Source organism: Nannospalax galili, unplaced genomic scaffold (genome assembly GCF_000622305.1).
Source record: "Nannospalax galili isolate Female #2095 unplaced genomic scaffold, S.galili_v1.0 scaffold305, whole genome shotgun sequence".
Lineage (NCBI taxonomy): Eukaryota > Metazoa > Chordata > Mammalia > Rodentia > Spalacidae > Nannospalax > Nannospalax galili.
Window position 1 is genome coordinate 709,503 of NW_008356258.1, and position 15,400 is coordinate 724,902.

The 15,400-nt window shown below is 42.7% G+C and overlaps 1 protein-coding gene across 11 annotated transcripts in view; it reads right to left on the reverse strand.

Moving 5' to 3' along the window:
• Positions 1–290: 290 nt before the first annotated feature.
• The window catches only part of Lrba (LPS responsive beige-like anchor protein), a 674,454-nt gene continuing 659,344 nt past the window's right edge, over positions 291–15,400 (reverse strand). For 10 of the 11 annotated variants that reach the window (XM_029556710.1, XM_029556708.1, XM_029556707.1 and 7 more), the window contains 4 exons: positions 14,653–14,754; positions 10,848–11,044; positions 6,279–6,430; positions 291–1,449 (listed from right to left, as the gene is read on the reverse strand). In XM_029556710.1, coding sequence (XP_029412570.1) covers positions 1,359–1,449; positions 6,279–6,430; positions 10,848–11,044; positions 14,653–14,754 — 542 coding nt within the window. In that variant the 3' untranslated portion in view covers positions 291–1,358. The remainder of the gene's footprint in view (positions 1,450–6,278; positions 6,431–10,847; positions 11,045–14,652; positions 14,755–15,400) is intronic. The other variant, XM_029556714.1, reaches the window with a different exon arrangement.

Consider the following 15,400-nt stretch of genomic DNA (forward strand, 5'->3'; position numbering starts at 1 on the left):
AGCCAGTTCTGTTTTCGTTGGGGACACCTCTTTTCACTGTTTACTCTTCAAAAACTTAGAGTGGACCAGAAATTGACATTTTCTTTGTGAATAGTTGTTTTATTCATATTTAAAAATTTAGGGGTGAAAAAGACATTTCCAACAGCAGGTACAAGTTTTATTTTATTCTGTTTTCTGTCAAACTCAATTTTTCATTCTAGATCTTTGGTTTAGAGAATATCTAAATGTGAGGGGAAGAAAGAGGAGCCCCGGTCAGGCAAGCTGCACAGGAAGCAAAGACAGAACATCAGTTCCAACTCAAAGTTCACAACGTACAAAGAATTTATTTATGTAATACAGACCTTTTCTGAAATATATTTCACAGAATTCCAAACAGCAATCTACTAGAAAAAGTAGAATTATACAACACCAAAATAACATTGTTTTGTAGTACAAACTGCTAATCAAAAGGAAGGTAGAGAGAGTTTAATAACAAGTAGAAGGTAAGACGGGTGTTGCTGAACACAGCACCTGATGGCCTCTGATCTGAAACCCAGGATGGAGTAGAAAGGGGGGGAGGTGCCCCAATCTCCACTGTGCCTCACAGGCGACCCTGGGCAGGCTTTGGTACTTAATGTTTACTTTTAAAGAAAAGCAAAGTTTGTGAAGCCAAGAGCATTTCCATCATTTCACTTTGTTGTGCTATGAGGGTTACAGAGCAGGAAAGACAGTAACTATTTCACACTTGCTATAACTTAGATCTTTGTTGTTTACCACACAATAAAATAAAATAACCTTCCCCAAACCATAATTTTCTAGGTCTAACACATGCCCAAACAATAATAATATAGAAATAATTCGCTGAGATGTTTTAAAGCACATTTGTCATAATTTAAACATTACTATTAAAATCCTAGAAATTTCAGCACTGAAGAAGCACAATTGTCTGGAAAAATACAGGACCCAGTATAGCACAAAGTTCCCCCGTCCCAGTATTATAGCCCATTTCCCTATTGCTAAAATCATATTTCTCAAGATTACAGGTAAATGGGAAATGGTTTTTCACAATATAGCTAGAATTAGTGGGCTTATTTGCTCCACTGTGTGTATCCATAATTGGTGAAAATAGACTTCTCATTATGACTAAAAATATAGATTTTTTTTCAAACTAGAGAAACCAGCAATCAGTTTCCAGCTTTGCTGTTCCCCAACCCCCAAATGTCAAGCAAAGTCTACAAAAATAGCAATTAACTTTAAAAAATATTTTGCTTCTTCAAGCAAATTTAAGTTACATTCAGATGTGATAGCTGTTTCTATAGAATGATGTTCAGGGTCCTTCTGTGCCCAGCCTGGGGCAGACCAGGGTGCAGTCGTCTCCATCAGTAGCGGGTTTGGTACTCATGATGCCAGCGGTTAAAGTCATTGTAAAACAGAACAATGCTTCCCGAAGCCATGCCAGAAATGACGCACCTGGGAGAAGGATGCAGAGAAGGAGGGGTTTACAGAACTGGATTTCCTAGGGATTAGTACACAAAAATGAAGGACCTGCCTTCCCCAAGTCCATGAGGTAGACAGAGTGCTGCCGTTGCCTCCCTGCTTCTCTGTGCTGACCCTGAGGAGACACTTCCAAAAGACCTCACCTCTGAAGTGAGGGGTGCTGGTCTTTATTGGTCACAGCTGAGTATTCAGTTCCAGCTAGTCAGCATCCACTGTACAAGCAAAGCAAAGCTTTCACTTCCACAGATTCTTAATCACACATCACACAAATGGCCCTGACAGTCTTTCCTTCCTCTGAAATGTCACGAGCCAGGCCTCCATTGCTGCCTTTCTCGCAGCTTGCTTATCTTTCAAGCTCCCACAGAACAGCACATGAAACTCTGAGCACCCAGTGGCTTTTCCAGTCCAAAGTCACACAATCCTCCAGGTCCATCCCAACCTTTTGTAGCTATAGAATACATATACTAGAAAAAAAATCTTAACCTAACTTTGTACCAATTATCTAGAAAAGAGCAAACTGAACCCAAAATTAGAGTATTCAAAGAAAACAAAACCACAGAAAGTTAACCAGATCAGAAATCTGTTCCCTGTTAAGATGAATAAAGCTGACAATACTTTAGCTAAACTGAGAAAAATAAACTAAGAAAGAAAAGTTGGGGTGATTACTATAGATGTTCCAGAAACAACAGAAGAGATTATTATTACGCCAGTAAATTAAATGGCCCAGATAAGGTGATTTTTTGGGAGGGGGTTTGACACAGGGTCTCACTATGTAGTACTGACCTGAGACTCCGAGAGCTCTGCCTGCCTCTGTCTCCTGAGTGCTGAGATAAATGGTGTGTACCACTGGCTTTCTACCACAGATTTAAAGGAATACCATGGTCCCTTTCAAATTCTTACCAAAAAACCGAGTAAGAGTAAATACTTCCTAACTCAATGAATAGCATTTTCTGGACACCAAAGTCAGCAAAAGATACTACATTATACATTATAGACTAACACCTTAGACAGATATTAGGTGCAAATTACTAGCAAACTAAATTCTCTAGCATCTTAAAGGGATTGATTATAGACTGTGACTGTGAGATTTTTCTCTGGACAAAAGAAAGGTTCAATGTGTAAAAACTGATACACAATAGAATATTCATTAATAACCCCAAAACCCACATGTGTAGGTCAATTGATACAGACAAATTTCAACATCATTTTACTATTAAAACAAAGTAGAGATAGAAATAAATGACTTCAAACGATACAGCATTCATGAAAAACAGCTAACAATCCTGTCAAATGCAAAAAGACAGTGTTTACCCCATCAAGACAAGATAAAGGTTTCACTGTTACAGCCTTTACTCAGTTTAGTACTTGAGGTCCCAGACATAGCAACTAGGCAAGAGACAAAGCATTTACATTGGAAAAAGAAAATGTCTGTCATAAGCTACTTGTAGGAAATCCAAAAGAGTCTACATATAAAACTGTTAGGGCTTAAAAATGAATTTGGGAAACTTGCAAGTACTCAGTAACACAAAAAGCACTTGCTTCCCCCCTCCAACTGGGTCTCACTTCTGTACCCCAGGTTGGCCTTGAATTCACTATTCTCCTGCCTCAACCGATGGAGTGCTGGGGTTACAGACATACATCATGATGCCCCCCAACATTTTATACACTAACAATCCAAAAGAGAAACTAAGAACAGTTAACATACAATAAAATCAAAATGAACAAAAAACTTAGGAGTTAACATTTAGCCGAGGAGACAGAAGACATTCTGAAAGCTACGAAACACTGGGAGAATTTGGAGGCATATCCCAGGTTCATGGATCAGAGGACTTAAAACTGTTATGATGCCAATATCCCAAAGTGATCAATGATTCCTGCTGCAATCCCTGTCAAAATGAAGTCTTCTGAAATGGAAAACCCATCCTAAAATTTACATGTAACTTCAGTGAACACCAAATGGCCCAGAAAAATCCAGGAAAAAAGTTTGAGGTCTTTTTTTTTTTTTTTTTAATTTTAACCTTACTGCAAACAGTGTCATGCTGACATAAACAGAGATAAAGACTAACAAAATAGAGGATCAAGTAACTTCTGACAGGATGCCAAGACCATTCTGTAGGGAAAAGACGTTCTTTTCAACAATGGTGCTGGGAACTAGATGTGTACATGCAGAAGGACCTGTACCTACTATTATATGTAGAACTAACTTAGAGCAAAAATGTAAGCAAAACTACAGGTAGAAGGAAACGGGAAAGGCCCATGGCCTTGGGTATTTGCAGAATTGTGTGTGTGTGTGTGTGAGGCAGGGTCACCCTGTAGCCCCAGCTGGCCTTGAACTCACAGAAATCCACCTGCCTCTGCCTCCTGAGTGCTGGGACTAAAGGCATGTGCCACCATGTCCAGCATATATATTTTTTTTTAATTAAATGTGTATGAGAGTGTTGCCTGCATGTGTGTAAGTGCATCCGTGTTGTGCAGTGCCCGTGGAGGACAGAAGAGGGTGCTGGATCCCTTGGAACTGAGTTATAGGCAGTTGTTAGTTGCCAGGTGGGTCTGGGATTTGAACCCAGGTCTTCTGCAAGAATAATCAGTGCTTCTTAACCACTGAGCCTTCTCTCTAGCCCTGGTATTTGCAGACTTCTTACATCAAAAGCACAAACAACAAGAGAAAGATAAATTGTAGTTCATAAAAACTATATATTGAAGGATCCTGGGGAGAGTGAAAGACAACATCCCTAGTCATTAGGTGAATTTACAAGAAACCAGAATGAGAGAGCACTTCATATCTACTAGAGAGCCACTATCAAACAATGAGTCAGGATGTGGAGAAATTGGAACCCTGTGCATTGCTGGTAAGAATGTATAAATGCCATAGCCATGTAGAACAGTTCAGGAATTCTTTTTTTTAAATTTTATTTATTGCTTTTATTTTACGTTTATGTATGTATTGCCTGCATGTAGGTAAGTGCACCTGTGTTGTGCAGCGCCCGCATAAGACAGAAGAGGCTGTTGGATCCCCTGGAATTGGAGTTATGGACAGTTGTTAGCTGCCATGTGGGTGCTGGGATTTGAACCTAGGTCTTCTGCAAGAACAAGCAGTGTTCTTAACCACTGAGCCATCTCTCCAGCCCCCCAGTTCAGGGATTCTTAAAGACATTAATAATAGAGTTACTACAAGACCCTCCAGGAGTACCTGGGTATACCCCTAGAAAAATTATAAAGAAGGACTTACCTGGGCCTTATAAATGACTGTTCACATTAGATCATTCACAGGTCAAAGCAACCCAAGGTGTTCATAGACAGATGAACATAGGTAGAGAACATGGCATATCCATATCACAAACCATCTATCCTAAGAAATGATACTCTGATGCACACTAACATGGAACCTTGGAAACATGCTAAGTGAAATAAGCCAAATATAAAAAGACAAATATCATATAAGTTTCCATGTACAAGAGGGACCTGGAAAGGGCAAATTCATAGAAAGAAAAATAGAACGGACCTGAACTGGGGGAGGCAGAATCAACTGAATAGGTAGTTTTGAATGACAGAAGGTTCCGTACAGGATGGCAGTGATAGTTACACATTGTAAATGCATTTAATATAGCAAAATTGTATATTAAAGGGTTTAAATGGTAAATTGTATACATATGTTGCCATAACAAAAATTAGGAGCTAAAATAAATGGCTCTTGGGGCTGGAGAGATGGCTCAGCGGTTAAGAACACTGGTTGTTCTTGCAGAAGACCCAGGTTTGAATCCCAGCACCCACATGGCAGCTAACAACTGTCCGTAACTCCAGTCCCAGGGGATCCAACAGCCTCTTCTGACTTCTGTGGGCATTGCACGACATGGGTGCACTGACCTACATGCAGGCAACACACGCATACACGTAAAATAAAAATTTAAAAAAAAGAAACTTAAAAAAAAATAAAATAAATAAATGGCTCTTATATAGTTTAAGTTGCTGGAAAAGACTGCCCTTCCTAAATGTACAACTTGGGAGGTTTTAAGACATTAAGTCACCTCTCTCTAGAGGCAGAGATAAAGGTGTTTTATTTATACATATTTATAGTTCTTAAAATTCTGTTTATTAATAAAAGTGCTTTAAAGAAATATAAAAAGCTGGAGTTGAGGAGATGGCTCAGTGGGTAAAGTATCTGTCACGCAGTGTGAAGACCAGAGTTTGGATCCCCAGCACCCATGGAAATGCTGGCATGTGGGTTTCAGCACCTGTAATCCCAGAAGTCATGAGGCAGAGATGGGATTCCTAGAGCAAGTCAACTAGCTAGATTAGGAGAGCTGGCAGGCTCTGGGTTTCTGTCAATACATGTGAGTACGCACATACACAAATACATCAGAAGCTTTACAGCTGTTTTTGGAGCTTTCACTGCTTAAATCCTGTCTATTCTTTCAGAATTCAGTTTTGTTTAAGAGGTGACAGAAATATTTTTTAAAACTGCTTGGAGCCCCAGGTGTGGTGGCGCACACCTTTAATCCTAGCCCTCAGGTGGAAGAGGCAGGCGGATCTCTGTGAGTTCAAAGCCAACCTTGTCTACATAGCAAGTTCCAGGCCAGATGGAGCTACTGGGAAATGTTGTCTTTTCAAAAGAGAAAAAATGTGTGTGTGTGTGTGTGTGTGTGTGTGTGTGTGTGTGTGTAAGTGTGTGTGTGTAAACTCGTCACTTGTCAGCTGACTGTGCGGATGTCCCACACCTCCCCTAACCCTAGCTCCAATTAAAGTGTTCCCTCCTACATTTTTAATGCTACTTCTGGTAGTAGAATGACTCCACTGTTACTTACCTCTGGTCAAAAGACAGGGCCATGGCCCGGATCCCAGCATCACAGCCTGGATAGGCAAAGAGCTGCTTGAGGTCAGACACCTGCCACACCATCACCACACCGTTGTCCCCTCCTGTGAGCAGGTACTGTCCATCTCGGCTCAGCTGCATGGCCTGTGAGACAGACACACAGTCAGTGGAGACTTGGTTCTAGGAAAGACCCTTCCTACCGGGCTCTGCTGCAGCTACAACTGCAGTCCAGGGGTGTGGGAGAAGTCAGCATGAGGTGGTGGGAGCCTAATACCTTAGTTCTTATGACACTGAAGGTCTGCCATTTTCCAGAAGTCAAATGGACAAGGTTTGGCATTGCTACCCACTGGGTTGTGCACAGGTTTTGCTCCTCAAACTAGTGCTTTTGGGAATGAAGTGGCAAACTCAGTTTTACAAATGCTTCCTGAGATGGGGTGGGGGGGCTGTGGGTGGGCTCGGCACTCTGAGTTTCCCAGCAGCTCTTCTACTGTGTATGCATGTGCCGAGCAGTTTATAACTGTGCCTTGGCAGAAAGGGCCCAAAATGCAAGCCACTGTCTGCTTTTCCCCAGCGCCCCACCCTGGGGGTGAGGTAGGGGCACAAGGCAGCTCTGTACCTTCTCCAGGTCTGCTGGATTTCTGCAGCTGTGAGCCACCACTTCCTAGGCAGTTAAGACCCAGGCTGCCAGCACTGTAGCCAGCCTTCTGTTGAGTCTAGGCTGTGACCTGTCTCCTATTCCTGCTGAATAGGCAGGGTAGCCTTGGGATCTGTTATTTGATTCCATAAAAGCCTGTGGGCCAAATACAAATTACCTGCTTCTTGATCTTGGGAATAGTTTCACTTTTTAAAAAATTTTATTTTAATTTTATGTGTATGCATGTAGGTAAGTGCAACCGTGTTGTGCAATGCCAGCGGAGGTCAGAAGAGGCTGTTGAATCCCCTGGGACTAGAGTTATGGACAGTTGTTAGCTGCCATGTGGGTGCTGGGATTCAAACCCGGGTCTTCTGCAAGAATAACCAGTGTTCTTAACTGCTGAGCCATCTCTCCAGCCCCTATTTTCACTTTTTTTTTTTTTTTTTAAGGCAAGCTCTCATGTAACACAAACTCTCCTTAAACTAACTATATAGCTGAGGATGACCTTGAACTTCTGATCCTCCCATCTTCATATCCTGAATACTAGGATTACAGGCAAGCACCAGCACATCCTGTTCATGCAATGCTGGGAATTGAACTCAGGTCTTGGACATGGAAGGCAGGCAAGCAATCAGCTGAGCTATATTCCCAGCCCTATTTTTTACTGGTGGAGAAAAAAATTTCGATGTCATATCAAAATTATGATTCTAAGTCTGAATGCCCATAAATAAGGTTTTGTCAGGCTTTAGCCACACTGCTTTGTCTATGGCCACTTTCAGGACGGATAAACATAGAGCCCTCAAAGCTTAAATAGGTGCTCTCTCTCCTTACAGAAGTGTATGCACACCATGATAAAAGGCCCGTCTCTCCTGCCACAGCCATTCTGCCTGCCTCCTGCAGCTGCCCTGGGCACTTCTCCCTTCCTCAGCCCACTATTTCTGTAGCTGAGGCAGAAGGTTCTAACAGCTCTGGCAAGCAGCTGCATGCCTTCTTGGCCACAGTGGTCATGGGTCCTTCACTTAAGAGTTTTAGTATAACTGCCTTAAATCTTTCTTCTTTGACAAATTTATGACAAACTTTAGAAAAGCAAGGAGCGCTGCCTGCTGCTCAGTTCACTCAGGCCAACTGTGTGTAGTTTATTCTCAGAACAAAAATACATCTCAGAAATAAAGCATGGAACACACCTTATACAAAGGTGCCTGTAACTGACTATTTTAAACAATTTTAAATACTTTTTATTTTATGTTTGAGTGTTTTATGTGCATGTATGTAAGTGCACCCATGTCACTGCAATGCCTATACAGGTCAGAAGAGGGCGTCAGATCCCCTGGAACTGGAGTTATGGATGGCTGTTAGCTGCCATGTGGTGCAGGAAACTAAACCTGAGTTTCCTGAACCACTGAGCCATCTCTCCAGCCCCCTGCAACTAAGTTTTATTAACTAAATACATATTAAGATTTTTCAATATGAGTAAAAAGCAGTCTCTCCCCTTCCGTTCATCTCACAAAGGGCACTTGGGACCTGCAGTGAAGACCAGGACAATAATCATGTCTACACTTAAAATGAAGGTGATGAAAATCCATGAACTTCATGGTTATGATTCCCTTGAACTTCATACTTGAAGCTTTTTATTGGGTAAGTGCTATATTAGAACATAAATCAAAACCAGCAATCTTCAGTTCTTTGTTCTAGTAAGAATCTCTGATCTTAGTCGTTTGGAATGAAATAAAACTAAGACACTTGTTCCTTTGTCCTCTTCAATAAACATTTTAATAAACCAGGGACCTCCGAAGGTAAAGAGTACTTTTCTGACCTCTAATAAGGAATTGTTAGCCTCCTCTGGCACAAAATCCAGCGCAATGAGCTGGCTGACGCTGACCTTCCACCACAGTACTGCTGTCTGACTCTTACGCTAACCCCTCTCCTCACTATCCAGGTCATGTTGTGGCTAGAGATTTGAAGAGGCTCTGGAAACGTGCTGACTCATCCTCTGGATCCCAAGTGCTTTGGAGGGTACCTGCTGTACTGGTACCTGAGGATACTAACAGGCCACAGGGGATGCCCACAACCTAAAGCACAGCCCTGAGAAAAGAAAAAAAATGAGTTCTCTATGGGGGAAATGGTGGTTATCCTTTGTTTAAGATGAAATAACTGCTGCTTAATTTAAGCTATTCAGTATGACACCTACACACTGGCTAACAGCTTATCACAGTGGGTCAACCAAAGTGCCACTGAGCAATTTGACACCTAAACAAAACAGGTGGGAACCCCTGACTAGTACAGAAGGTGCCAGGCTGCCTGGTATTTCAAAGAAACCTAGTTTTGTCCATGCCCTCCTTAGGGGCTCAGGTCCAGTGTTCCTTATGCAAAGTCTAGGTTCCCAGCTTGCAGTTTCCTAGCCTGCCTCCTGAGGCAGTTCGCTGGGAAAGCGGCAGTCTCTGGAGCCAGGGGAAGGAGTGCTCATGTTAGGTTAGCTCACTTCAATCACATGGTTGCCACTTACAAGTTAGTATGATGAAGTGCAGGCATGCTGGGGAAAAGCAATGGATTGTTTAGGCCTAAAATCCAGTGGGAAATATCACAGAGGGAAAAAAAACATGGCTGCAGGGTACAAGGGAGAGGCCTGTATGTGTGAACAGGCCACCAGAGCCTCCCTGCTGCTGCCTTGAGGCCCTTCCTAGGGCCTCTGGCCTAACTGAAATGCCATGGAAACTGTTTCAGCCAGTGAGCGGTTTCAATTATTTTACAGATTTATTAGTGTAGCTGACAATATAATCGCAGCTCAAAGTGACAGATTATCAACATTATTATTGTATAGAAAAGAGGAAAGGAAAATCCTCTGATGTGTACTTGGCTTAAATGAAGTATTATGGGAAAGAAGGGAGAAATAAAAGCAGAGTGTGTCTGTGCATCTGAGTTGGAGGCAACTCACAGGCAGCCAACAAGAGAAGCAGCAGCTGAATTGAGAAATTGGGGCTCCAGAGCGGCCAGGGTCTCTGGTTTTGGAGCACTGGAGCCTGGGTATAGAGCTTCCGTTGCTCTTGCTCAGACCTTGCAGTTTACTTGGGATCTCTCACTAAGCCTAGGAACTGGGAGAACTGGGGCCATCTACACTACCCAGGGCTATAAGCAATGAACGCAATGTGCAGAAGCACTCTGCACTGCCTCTGAGGGCAGAGGCGTCTGGCACCCCTGCTGCTCCAACATGTCTTGGTTCCCTTGGACACAGGTCATCTGCTCCTCTGCCCGTTTTTGGAGAACACCACCACCACAACTTCATTTCCCCTAACCCTGCACAGCAGCCTGGAGGTGAGAAGGGAGGACCTAAAAAAAAAAAGACGGCTCATGAGAGAGCACCCTAACCCTTTTCCTCAGCCTCTAACAGTTTGGAGCCTGTCCCGAAAATGAAGCAGGACTCCGAAGGTCACCATTTCTCATACACCAAGAGGGAGAAACTGGCTGCCACCATCATCCAAAGCCAGCTCTCGAATGTGACTTGTTTTGGTCTTCCTCTCTAGCTCCAAGAATTCATTATGTCTCTAGGTGCCACCTTCTCAAAGGTAAAGGGAAACCAGTTTTAGGTCTAAAATTCTAGCTTTGATAGAAAACAACAGTGATTAGTAAATCATAAAGAAAAAGAAAAGCACTGTAGTACTGTAGAAAACCAGGTACTTAAAGGACGTAAAGGATGGTCTTACAAGCTGACAGAACACCTACAGAAGCCCATATGCTTCACTGTGACCAAAGGGTACATCCTGACATGGCCCACAGCTGACCTGGTCCATGAAGTCTCATCCAAGTGCTACCTGATGGTGCTTCTTTGGTGTAGGGACGAAGCCAAACCAGGGTCTTTAGTAACTCTGTCTCCCTTGCTAGCCATGCTTCCCAGCACAGTGGACAATGCTTGAGAGTCTGCCAGACACTCACCCTAATGTGATCATCCGTTTCCACAGTGGCCTGCAGTTTTCCATTCACACTGAAGGTGCAGAAGCAGCCATTTTCATAGAAGATGACACAATGGCCCTCTCTTGAAGCCTGGATGAGTTTTGGTTTCAGGCAGTTTTCAGGACCCTCCAAGGTCCTTAACAAGTCTCCATTCATGGAATGTATGAGACATGGTCCTTCTGAGAACACAGGAGCAAAAGGAGAATTAATCACGTAATGAAAACAGGGTTGGTGGTGTGACTTTCTGAGAGAGCACTTGTCCCAAGTATGAGGCTCTGGGTTCAATCCCAGTTTCAGTGAAGGCTAGGACCTGAATCTTGAGCACAGATCAAATGGGCTACAGTATCACATTTCAGTTATACAAAGCCTTCAACAGCTGTCATGTGTCAGTTACTTTGCAAAGTCCTATCCTCCCGTTTGCCGGCTCTTCCCCTTCCACTGAGAGGGCAGAGAAGTTATACTAGCTCACTTTTCCTCACAGACAGGAATTTACTCCACAAAATTCATCATGCCTAGAGCTGAGACAAATTGCAATAGGAACTGGACAAATTCCAAAAGGAAAAAGACAATCTTCCAACCCCAGAGCAGCCCCCAGGGAGGCCAAGATGTAAACACTGCTGCTGCCAGGCTCACGGTGCCCCTCCCTGCACTGCGCAGCCCCAAGAGAGCAGTGCGGACCCACCTGCCAGGCCAGCGTCCCCTAGCACTGCTCACAGCTTCAGTTTGAAACACTAGCACCTGACCCCCAAATTCACACCAGGACCCTTCTGCTACTTCAGGCCAACTGGGTGGGCTGACTTCCCAGAAGGAAGCAACAGTTTCTAGCCCTCTTAAGCTCCCCAGGGACACCCAGGCTGAGACTCTGAGGAGGACAGGAGCTGCTGGATGCTCTGCATGCCTCAGAGCCTGTCTCTACTGCGCATCATGTGCAAAGTAAAGTAACAAAAACTGTGGTGAGTTTGGAAATAAGGTGGGACTGTGGTCTGTGTCCTCCTTCTCTCCTGGCTACAAGGAATCACTGGCGACTCCCCACATGGCTATGGACAACATACCTTCCAAATGAGAGCTCAGCTTTTGCTGGGCCATCAAAGTGTTAAACTTTCTTGGTGTTCTCCAACATAAATACCACAGGCAAATCTTTGCTTTTACACACTTCTGGCATACATGGACTTCAGTTCCCACTCCCTAATAACAGTAGCTCCACAGCTGCACATCTTAAGTTTTAGCACAGTAATTCCAGCAAGTACACTTTGTAGCTAGCTCGCTGGTCTACAAACAACCATGTAAATAGCAGCTGAGGCTTTCAAGGTGCATCCATAATCTTGTCTGTTCACACCTAGACAATAAACACAGCAGCTGTGTTGCCTTCTGGTTTCAGAGTGATAAACTCATGTGCCATTTTATAAAAGTGGAAAATCACTAGAGGGTGCTGACCAACAAGGACCTTCGTCAGAGACGTGCAAAGTGATTAGGCTGAAGGTGGAATCTGGACTGCATATACATGGAGTTATGGACAGAGAGTCAGCTGTGGTCACAGCTGAGACACTAGATATGCAGCCAGGAAACAAGGAAACTTTCAGTGTAACTCGGGAAAGTAGTTATAACAAAGGTGATGATGTCTAGAAGAAATAATACCAAGAAAAGCCTCAAATCAAATGAAGCCTAGAGGATATTTCATGACATTGAAAGCACAAAAGAAAGAAGCTTGTCCAAACAGAAGGGGATGGCACTTTCTCAACACACAGAAAAGATGTGTTTAACACACAGAAAAGGTGTCTTTAAGCACATAGGACAAGACAGTGGCCAGCACTGCTCCAACTGCTTCACAAAGAAATTCGATGATTTAATGCAGATCTTCCAAATGTTTTAAATTATAGCATACTTAAGTAAATGAGTCTTAGTTTTTCATGCCCTTATATATACAAACACAAAACTGAGTAAGTTTGTTTTGTTTTTGTTTTTGAGACAGGGTCTCACCATGTGCCCTGGAACTTGCTATGTTGACCAGGTTGGCCTTGAACTCACAGATATCCACCTGCCTCTTACTCCTGGGTGCTGGGTTAAAGGTATACATCACCATGAAAGAATTATAAAATTTCCCACTGAGAATAGTCTCAGATCATTTTGTGTGATTTTAATTTGTGTGGTCACTTTCATGGTTTACAATATTGTGCAAATCAAGGATTTGTATTAATTGTATTAATTAATTTTAAATGTCTAATTTGGGTCACATACAGTCCAAGTCATATTAACTCAGGATGTATGAAACCATTGGGTATATGAAAGAAAAAATCTAGTAGAATTGCTATCAGCATTACTATTCACTGCTTTGACCAACTAAATTTTTTAAAAGCAAATTTTTAAATATTTAATATGCCTTGTTAGCTACACTGTTATAGTTCAGGCTACAGATATGGTGACTCAGATACCCTGAGCTTCCCCACTGTGAGCTTAAACCACACAATAGAAGCACTGTATGCTTAGTCCTAGGCACAGAGCAGAGATGGACAGCCTGTTACCTTGGAGGGAGAGGCACTGAACTTGTGCAAACCAGGCAGTTGCTGGTGGATCCTGATTTGTTGCACGTGTTCTTAGAGCGTATACTAAATTCAGGACACTGCTAGCAGTACTAACCTTCAAGCAAATCAATTCTAGTCCTTTCTGCTCCATCCTCAGTGCCACTCTAAGCCTGCTTAGTCCAGAAATGTGGAAGTCAAGTAGGGTCAGGGCATCAGTGAGATGGCTCAGCAGGTTAAGGCGTCTGTCACTGAGCCTGATGACCTGAGTTTGATGCCCAGGACCCATACGGTGGGAGAAGAGAACCAAATCTCTCAAGTTGTCCTCTGACCTCCACCTGCATGGATGTGGGCACACACACACACTAAACACAAAAAAGACAGGATCAGGGGCTGGAGAAATGGCTCAGAGGTAAGAGCATTGGCTGCTCTTGCAGAGGACCTGGGTTTGGTTCCCAGCACTCATGTGGTGGCTAACAACCATCTGGAACTCCAGTTCAGGGGATTCAATGCTCTCTTCTGGCCTCCATGGACATTGCATGCACATACATGTACATTGTGTGTACATACATGAAGGCAAGACACACATAAAATTTAAAATTTTTTAAAAAATTTAAAAGACAGTGTCAGGGCTAGAGAGATGACTCAGTGGTTAACAGCACTGGCTGCTCTTGCAGAAGACATGGGCTTGATTCCCAGCACCCACAAGGCAGTTAAAAACTGTCAAAAACTCCAGTTCCAGGGGATCTGAAGCCTCTTCTGACCTCTGTGAGCATTGCATGACAAAGGTGCACTTACATGCATGCAGGCAATATACTCATACACATAAAAATAATTTAAAAATAAAATATTTAAAAGACAGGGTCAGGATTTCCACTCAGGTGTGAGATGGGACACAGTATATCAAAGTTCAGAAGAATGAACAAACATAAAGATGTTCCTCATTCCTGCATCATGGAAGTGAGAGAATCAATGGGCTGCTGTCTATGGAGCATCTTAAGTTCTTCGGAGCAGTGAACTGAAACCTGGTACTGAGGAAAATGCTCTGCATCTATGCTCTGTGAACACTGAGTCCCCCAAATGTGGCTACCGCCATCAAGGAGCTTAATTTTTCACTGTATTTAATTTTAGCTAATTATACTTTTAAGTATAATTAAGCCTCACAAGGCTACCGTAACAAACTGGTGCTTTAGAGAATGGGCGCCAGCTTTGCTTTTGTTGCCATTAATAGAAAACAAAAGCAGTCTTCAGTGAAGAGACCACAGCTTTACCTTGAGAACCACTCAGTACCAGGCCCAGCTCAGCGCAGATGGCAGCACAGGTAATCTCATAGTCATGGCCTGTGAGGATGGCCCGAGGAGTGCTGGTCTCACCTAGAGAGAGAAGAAAAGAGGCAAATCGATTCAAGTGCATAAAGATTAAACAACTTGTTCCTGATTCTGATCAATGCCTAAACCTGTATAGTTTGGGAACAAGAACGTGACAAAAAAAGAAAAAAAGAAACTATTTTAGGACTAGATCCAAACTTTCCTATACTTTGAAGTCCATGTGTTTCTGAACTTGAAGGATTTTTTAAATGCAGTTATCTAACAATAATCGTTTAAAGTTCCAAGCTAAAGATGATAAAACCTCTATTCAATGCTGTTTGAGACACTTTCCAAATATAAGAAATGATCCCTTCAATTAGAAAGATGAGTCTAAAAATAGGGACTTGATTGTAATAAACTCACAAATACAAACATAACACAGCTAGGTAACTAGACAAATCAATTCTGAACTATGCCTAAGTCTGTACAGTTTGAGAATCTGTCCAAGAATCCTTACAATAAACTGATTCTTCTTTTAAAGGGACTTGGGCTTAATTTACATTTCCAAGAAAGGTCTCCTCCACCTCCACAGGCCACTGCAGCCCCCATATTAAGACAATCTGAACTAGGATTTTCACCTCCAAGCAGCCTTCCTTTAAATCTCTGTTACCTCATGTATTTTCTGGATACATAAATCTCACATCTCCAGGTA